The sequence below is a fragment of the Pituophis catenifer genome, unplaced genomic scaffold, assembly GCF_029215685.1.
Source record: "Pituophis catenifer annectens isolate HBS135680 unplaced genomic scaffold, rPitCat1.0.hap2 SCAF_1, whole genome shotgun sequence".
NCBI classification, from domain to species: domain Eukaryota; kingdom Metazoa; phylum Chordata; class Lepidosauria; order Squamata; family Colubridae; genus Pituophis; species Pituophis catenifer.
The window spans coordinates 352,371,285-352,380,090 of NW_027256881.1; the positions used below are offsets into that span (position 1 = coordinate 352,371,285).

The window sequence follows — 8,806 nt, forward strand, 5'->3', positions numbered from 1 at the left end:
GTGCTTATGAATAATGTTAAACCTTTGCTGAGACCTCACTTGAGTCTTGTGCTCAGCAAAGGTTGCCTGTCCTGAAGAAATGGTCCATGATATGGAAAAATAGGCTTTTCTCCTTTCTCAAAAATCCAACCAACTTTTAATCAAGAAACATCTCTCCCCCCCCATTAAAGAAGACAAGGCAAACTCCACCCATACATGCAAGCGTTGCTGTAACATTTTTACAATGTTTCTCTCACTATAGACCCACACCTAACAACTACCAACTGTTCATGGCCCTGGTGTTTGCAGTGAGAGAGATCAACAAGGATCTGGTTCTCCTCCCCAACATCACTCTGGGCTTCCACATGTATGACAATGCCTATTGGAGGAAGAGGGTTTCTCTGATCAGCCTCTTTCTCCTCTCCACACGTCACCAGATGGTTCCAGGTTATAAATGTGACCAGGAGGACACCCTGCTCTCTGTCATTGGAGGAGACAATCCCAAATTATCAATGCAGATGTCCTCCATCTTCAGCATCTTCAAGGTCCCACAGGTAAGGGGGATCCTTTAGATAGAGCTATGAAGTAGACAGACTACAGAAGCACACACAGAAGTCCAAGATGACACCAAAAGGAAGTGGGAAACATCAATAGCATATGACTTGGACAATTAATGCTATAGCTGGATTCATTTTTGTATTTCATGTGTCAAGCTATATTTTATATAACCACTGAGAGACACGTAGTGCAATATGTTTGTACTTGCCAAGAGGAAGTCCTTCGGAACTTATTACTCATTAAATGGTAGCCAGTCTTCCATTGCAGTTTAATTCCTACACAAATTGTTTGTTTCCTTAGATTCTGACATGTCACAACAATGGAAAATCTGTTAATTGTTGGTTCTTCCTCTAAGAGATACATAAAGTAATATGTCTGTACCTGTCAGAAGGAATTCCTTCCTAAATTATTACTCGTAAAAGACTTACTCCTCTTTCACTGCAGCTTATTCCCTGTACCAGATTTATCATTTGTTTCCTAGGATTCTGACATGTCACAACCAGGGAAAATATGTTCATTGCTGGCTCTTCCTAAGAAAGGAAGAAGCTTATCATTCAAAATGACTCAGCTTGACTGATGAGGTCAATAAACTGCAGAATGGGGACCCTTAAGGTCACCATCAATCTTTACTTTTGTCTTCTAAAGAAGATTCTCACTTTTTCCAGCTCAGTATTGGCTTTGAGTTCATTCAGGGAGACCGAAGAATTTATCCTTCCTCCTTCCGGATTAATCCCAAGGAATTGCCACTATTTGTGGGTTTAGTCCAACTGCTTCTGTATTTCCAGTGGAACTGGGTTGGGTTCATTGCCTCTGAAGAGAATGGAGAACGGTTCATCTCAACTCTGAGGCCAATGCTCTTGGAGAAGGAGATCTGCTTGGCCTTCACTCAAATGGTGAAACATGATGTTCCTGATGCGGAAGTGCAAAAATTCACTTTACATTCAAAAATTTGGGCTAATATTGAAGTCGTACTTTCCTTTGGAGAATCTGAAATTGTTAAAAAATTTCTTTGGGCTGTCAACTTTTATATATTTAATAAAAGGAGACCATATGAGAAAGTTTGGATCTTAACTTCCTATTGGAAACCACATGCAAATGATTTTCGACATAGTTGGCATGCTTTAAAGAACTTGCATGGGTCTCTGCATTTTAGGGAGCACAGTGGTGATATCTCAGAATTCAGCCATTTCCTCCTCTCTTTAGACCCTTTGAACCCACAAGGAGATATGATCCTCCCATTGTGGTGGGAAAAGGTCTTTGATTGTGAGTTCCACAAACCAGGTCACTATTTTATAAAATGGAAAAAATACTGTACAGGAAAAGAGAAATTACGGAATATGCCCACCTACATGTTTCAAACAAAGATGACAGGTGAAAGTTACAATGTCTACAATGCCGTTTTTGCTCTGGCAAAGGCGTTACATGCAATGCATGGATCTGGATCACAACCAGCCCTGAGAAAACTTAGAAAGAGAATATCAACTGTTCAATCCTGGCAGGTAATCTCTGTCACTTTTTATTCAGTTCATAGAGTGGAAACTTCCCATATGTATTACTTGAAATATTCATGAAATATATGTATGCTTCTATATTAATATACTTCAGAACAAGTTACAACAATAAATAATCTGAAATTAATATAATAGGTTGAAAATGTTTAGAGGGGGGTGGGTTGCATTGGCTTTTTGGCAGCCAATGACACTGCCTGCTTTTATTTAAGTGATTGTCCTGTAAGGACTTCAAGATCCCTGTTGTAGTTAGTACTACTGAGCTGGTTACCACCATTTCTATACCTATGCAACAGCCTTATTCTTGTCTAAATGTAGTACCTTACACCATTAAATGTTATTTGTGAGATAGGGGCCGGTGTTACCGGCATGAGAAACCTATTATAAAGCAACGAGATTGACACGGATTAGGGAATGGGTGAATTTGAAAAATCAAAGATTGCTAACCTTGGAGGGACACGATTTGATGATGGGGTGGCACGCCTTCTTATGGAACACAAGGAACAAAACACATAGGTATCTTTGTAATCATATTTTAAGAGATTCATTAATTCATACATGGCAAGAAATTAAAAGTAAACACTATATGAAAGTTCCTGGATGGTTATCCACAATGGAGGCGATAACACACCCCAATACCATGGCAATTCAAAAAATGGTAAGATATAATGAAATATTAGATCCCCAAGGAATATTAAAAACACAAGAAGAACTCGGAGAGCAAGGAATTCAGATAGACTGGTGGCCCTATTTACAGATAAAAAGAAGATACGAAAAAGACCAAGTGGAAGGAGGAATTGAATTAAAACCAAATCGGTTGGATAAACTTTTAGAAGCCACGGAGGAAAAATTGATTTCAAAAACTTATAAATATTTATTGGAATTTGATTTGGCAGAAGAATTAGCAAAGGGACAAATGATAGCATGGGCAAGAAACATCAGACATAACATAGAACTGGAGGACTGGGAAAGAGTGTGGGAAAATAATTATATTATGACAAAATCAGTGGTTTATAAAGAGAATCAGTATAAAATGTGATATAGATGGTATCTGGCCCCTTCAAGGTTAGCGAAAATGTATTTGAAGATCCCTGTTGTAGTTACTACAATTGAACTGGTTACCCCCATTTTTATACCTACTGTATGCAACAGCCTTATTCTTGTCTAATTGTAGTACCTTACACCATTAAATGTTATTTCTCAGATAGGGGCCTTTGTTCAAATCTGTCTTGATTCTTCTGTATCCTGAGCATTTCTTCCGGAGTGTTGGCTATTCTTGCCAGCAAATTTGATGTGTTCTCCTTCTATTCCCTCTTCTAAAACATTGATGAAGGTACTGAAGAGTACTGGCCCTAAGACAGTGCTTTGGAGAGTGCTACTGCATACTTCCCAACATGTAAAGACTACAAGTTGAGTGTAGTTGGTCAACTGATCGTGAAGATATGGTTCAAAGTTTCTAAGTTTGGATCTACCAGTTCCTTCAGAACCTTGTGGTATAATCCATCTGATCCTGGTCGTTTGATCTTGTCTAGAGTGGATCGGTCTTCTCTTACCTTTTTCTAATACATTCCTAATTTGCATTTTACAGTATTTCCTACACATACCTTATTTAACTGACTAGCAAAAAGTTCATCTATTTCCGTTGTGTGGTTGAATGGCCTGCAGTATACGCCAATGCAATGTTATTCCTTTTTTCCCTTTTATATTGACCCAAATGCATTCATGATAGTTTTCATTATTGTTCTGCTCTATTTCTGTAGAGATGTGCCTATTTCTTATAGATGGCACAACTCCACTTACTCATTTATTAGGTCTCTTCATTTTAAGCAATTTAAATCCCTCTAGTTGAATATTCCATTCAAAGGTTTCGTCCCACCAAGTTTCTGTAATGGCAACTATCTCATACCTCCCCTCATGTACTTGGAATTCTAGATCACCATTTTCATTCCTCATACATTGTACATTGCTGTATAGCTGGGGTGGGTTCTACTTACCTTTACTACCGGTTCACAACGGGGCCATATGCGTGCACTCGTATGGGCAGAAGCGTTTTGATGACATCAGGGTCAGTGGGCGGAGCCTCTTGCAATTTTACTACTGGATCTATAGAACCGGTGCGAAGTGGGGGCACCCCACCACTGTTGTATAGGCATTTGAGTCCTTTTTGACTGTCCCTGTGCTTGGTTTCTACAAATAAAAATTATTATTATTATTATTATAATCTGTTTTGCTGTCTGAGAAGCCACAAAGTAGTAGAAGCCATGATGCCTCATGTGTGGCTTTCAACCAATTACTCCAATGTTTGAAGATCTCTTTTGTTTCAGCTTCTTCCTTACTTGATGAATGTCCAGTTCAACAATGGTGTTGGAGAGGAAGTCTCCTTCTCAGAAAAAGGATTGGGATCTGCTCGTTATGACCTTCTCAATTGGGTTCGCCTCCCCAATAGATCAATTGTCCTTCTGAGAGTTGGGCAAATAAATCCTGGGGCTCCCCCAGGTCACGATGTCACCATTCACTCTGGTGCAATTGTCTGGCCTACAAAGGTGAGCTGGAAGATTCATTGTCTCCTGGGAATGCAGAAAATAGTACTATTGAATCAGAAAACAGGAAAGCATAACAATTGGTGAAAATGTGCTTTGCATGTAAGACATCTGGGGTATGATTTGTGTCATGATTGGGAAGAAGTTTGTATAATCCAGTTGGCCATTAGAGCAGGCAACTGTGATTTATCAGGACCATTTCCATTGTAGGATACCAACATAGGACTCAAACACAATAATCAAGGCTCATTGCAATGGATTTTTTAAAATTTAATAGTATGCACTGATACTGTATAGTGTCACTGAACTGAATCCCCCAGGAGCTGTTCCAGATTTCTGATAGATCCCGGTGAACCATATTTGAAGATGGACATGTGATGTGGAAATGGATAAATGAAGCATGTCCGGGTTTTTTGGTCATCTCAAGCATTTCTCTTTTCTTTTTAGAAGGTGCCATTTGCCAGGTGTGGCATGAAGAGGTGCCAGGCAGGAGAGAGGAAAAGTGTTCCAGAGGGTGAACAGGTTTGCTGCTACCTATGTACCCCTTGTTCAGATGGGAGCATTTCTGATCTGACAGGTAGAGCATATAGACCTTCAAATATAGACCTTCCAGAATCAGTGAACCATTCTGTGAATCAAAATATTGATTTCTTTTTATCATTGTTCATAGAATTGATAGGGTTCAAAGTTTCAGGGTACAGAGATTTTCCTTGTAAATCACTCCTTTCCCTTTTCAGAATTCTTGGTGCCCAATTCTATATCCTTCTCCTTGTAACTAATTTCTCTATAAATCACTTTGGATCAATAAAAGAGAGCATTCCCTCCCGTGATATTCAATGCACCTTTTTATGTCTTCCTCTCTTGTATTGTGGACATTCTCAGCACACACGATAACGTAATGGACACACAAACACAAAAAAGAGAGCAAGATTTCTGGCTGATAGATATATCAGTCTTCTTGCAGTTCCAGTATGAAGTGGTTTACTATAGTCATGCAAGTGTCCAGTGAATAGACAGGGCCTTTTTTCCACAGCAAATTGACCAGGCCAGCTAGAGATGAATAGATCCATGTCTCTGACTAAACTAACATAGCATCATTAATAAAGAAGGAGGCTTAGCCTTTGTTTGATCCACCATGAAATGCACAGTAGGTCATTCCATCACTTCCTTTGGGGGTTGACCATAGCATAAAGGGGACACTCATGTTACCCCTGAGGGTGAGATAATGCTAATTACAGATGACTCTTAAATCCTTACATTAAGACTCTTCATTTCAGATGCAGCCCAATGTGATCCTTGCCCAGAAGATCAATACCCCAACAAGGATAAGGTCTACTGCATTGACAAGAAGATCCACTACCTTGCCTATCAAGACCCCCTGGGATATGCTTTAACTTCTTTAGCTCTTTTCTTTTCTCTGATCACAACTGCTATCCTGGTGATTTTCCATAAGCATCATGACACACCAATTGTCAAGGCCAACAACCGAGATCTCACCTACATCCTCCTGGTCTCCCTCCTGCTCTGCTTCCTCTGCTCCTTCTTCTTCATCGGTCGACCCAGGAAGTTCACTTGTCTCTTTCGACAAACTGCCTTTGCCATTCTCTTTTCCCTTGCAGTTTCCTCTGTCTTGGCAAAAACTGTCATGGTGGTTCTGGCCTTCATGGCCACCAAGCCAGGAAACCGGACAAGGAAATTCTTAGGAAAACCACTGACCTACTCCATTGTCTTAGGCTGTCCCCTGATCCAAGCAGTTTTGTGTGTCACATGGCTGGCAACTTCTCCCCCATTTCTCAACATGGATTTCCATTCCTTGGTCAGAGAGACCATCATAGAATGTAAGGAAGGTTCAATTTCAATGTTTTATGCTGTCCTTGCCTATCTGGGATTTCTGGCCCTTATAAGTTTCACAGTGGCCTTTCTGGCCAGAAAATTGCCTGATAGTTTTAATGAAGCCAAGTTCATTACTTTTAGCATGCTGGTCTTTTGCAGTGTTTGGATCTCCTTCCTCCCCACCTACCTGAGCACCAAAGGGAAGTTCATGGTGGCTGTGGAGATCTTCTCCATCTTGGCCTCTGGGGCTGGTCTCTTGGCTTGCATTTTTTTCCCCAAATGCTTCATTATCCTATTGAGGCCCCATCTGAATCGTAAAGAGACTATCATGAGGCAGAAGAATTGCTGATTTAGCTGGAGATTGGGCACTGTGATTTTGGGATATTTTTGTATTCAATCTGATTTCTAAAATAAATCATGAAATGCAAGGAAATGTTGTCCATTAAATAATTGTAAATAACTTTATGTGACTAATCATAAAACATTTCTTAATCAGCAACAATCACCCATTTTTTATTTTTCATTCTTTCTCATTGTCCGCAGGGAGGCCCCAATCATCACAATAGAAATAAAATTCTGTATTAAATATGTAGATACCAGTTCCCAAGAGGACCGATCCTGGCTTCATTTATTTTAATCTAAAGAGTCTTTAAACTTTTTTCTGGTTGGGTCCATAATACAGTTTGATAAACATCATCCCTAAGCATGTTCTGAATAAGATGCTGGAATGCATGAATGCATGAATGCATGCAGAAAGAAAGGAAGGAAGAAAATGGAAAGTGGTGGAGGGAATGGAGAAACAGGAAGGGAGGAGGGAAGAAGAAAGGGAGGAAGGAAGGAAGGAAGGAAGGAAGGAAGGAAGGAAGGAAGGAAGGAAGGAAAGATCAAGTTGGAGGAATGGGAAATTGTATAATTACTTGGAAACTTAAGTGAATGTTAGCAAAGAATACAATTAGATATTGACCATATCAGTAAGAGAAAATCCAAATTATTTTATTTTGTATTTTAATTTCCCATATACAGAATATACCAAAAATCATTTCCCTTATAATTTGTGTCATGGAATTTACATAACAAATTATCTACGGGGCCTGACTTTGGAACTGCATACAAACTGACACACAGAAACACACACAATAAGACACACTGTGCATGTGGCATCCATATTTCTATTCTGTTTACATGGTTACCTCTGTCTGAGTATTTGTTTTCCTCACAGAGTTTTAAAACATATGCAGCTTCCCCACATAAATTGAATGATTAGGCTCCCCACTTCAGTTGCAACACATCCTCCTCCTGTGCCAGACAGAACAGGTAGACTTTTTCCACTTTCCTGAAGCTCAAGAGAGACTAACCCGATTGAATCTCTATTTGGAGATAAAGGCCAAGAGTGGCCCCTGAAACTGTGTATCTCTTATGTGGCAAACATCAATTCTCAGTTGAGCGCAATCAATTAAAACAAATTGAGATATAGAGACATAATGCCACAGGCTGTTATCATAGTACATCCCATGGATGTGCAATCATTTTTTAAAAAAACTTTTGGTATCTGGTATTCTGTTTCCTCCACTTGATTTATTGGAGATGTTTTCCTCCCTGCAATATTGTTTTATTGCTTTATTCCTCACTTTGGGTTTCTGAAGGAAAACCGGCGCAGGAAGTAAGTTGAAATCCATGATTTATAGTAAGTCAAAATCCCTGACCAATCAATATGTATGCTTACATTCTCTGCATTGGTCTCCATTGCCTTTCTTAGATGTATAAATATCACTGTATCCTTTAGTTGGGTGAGTTCTCCCTCAATATTTGGAGTGTTGGAAGAAATGTCCATCTGGGTTCAGTTCCAAGTGGGAAGAAAGACACTGGAAACATGGAGGCTGATTGAAAAGATGGTTTAATGGTGGACAGGACCACATGGTTTGAGGTCCTGGGCAATCAAGCACATAGGAGGGAGAGAGAGGGAGGGAGGGAGGGAGGGAGGAGGGAGGGAGAGAGAGAGAGAGAGAGAGAGAGAGAGAGAGAGAGAGAGAGAGAGAGAGAGAGAGAGAGAGAGAGAGAGAGAGAGAGAGAGAGATTTATACCCTCTCTTGGGCTTTGAATTTGAGCTTCCTGTTCCTTGGCAAGCTATTGGCTGCTGTAGAGGTCATATCTAATCTTGTAGGTTTTCTGAGTCAAGCTTGGTTGAATTGTGCTGGGTGATACAATAAAGGGGCTTTAGGCAATTCCTATTATGGCTGAGTGCTAATCCTACCTTTGTTGGATCTTGGGTGTGGGAATTTGCTTATGAATAGACCTAACCATCTCTTTATCTCTTAAATGTTGACATCTGCTGTGGGCTATTGAGGAGGGTGGGGGATATTAAGGGTGAGTCTGCTTCCTGCCTTAAAA

At 40.0% G+C, this 8,806-nt stretch overlaps 1 protein-coding gene across 1 annotated transcript; it reads left to right on the forward strand.

The window, feature by feature from the left end:
• Positions 1 to 269: 269 nt before the first annotated feature.
• Positions 270 to 6,767, forward strand: LOC139313326 (vomeronasal type-2 receptor 116-like). Its single transcript, XM_070938892.1, has 5 exons — positions 270 to 533; positions 1,323 to 1,457; positions 4,370 to 4,588; positions 5,033 to 5,162; positions 5,863 to 6,767. The coding sequence occupies exons 1-5, from the start codon at positions 270 to 272 to the stop codon at positions 6,765 to 6,767; spliced, it is 1,653 nt and encodes a 550-aa protein (XP_070794993.1).
• Positions 6,768 to 8,806: the final 2,039 nt, after the last annotated feature.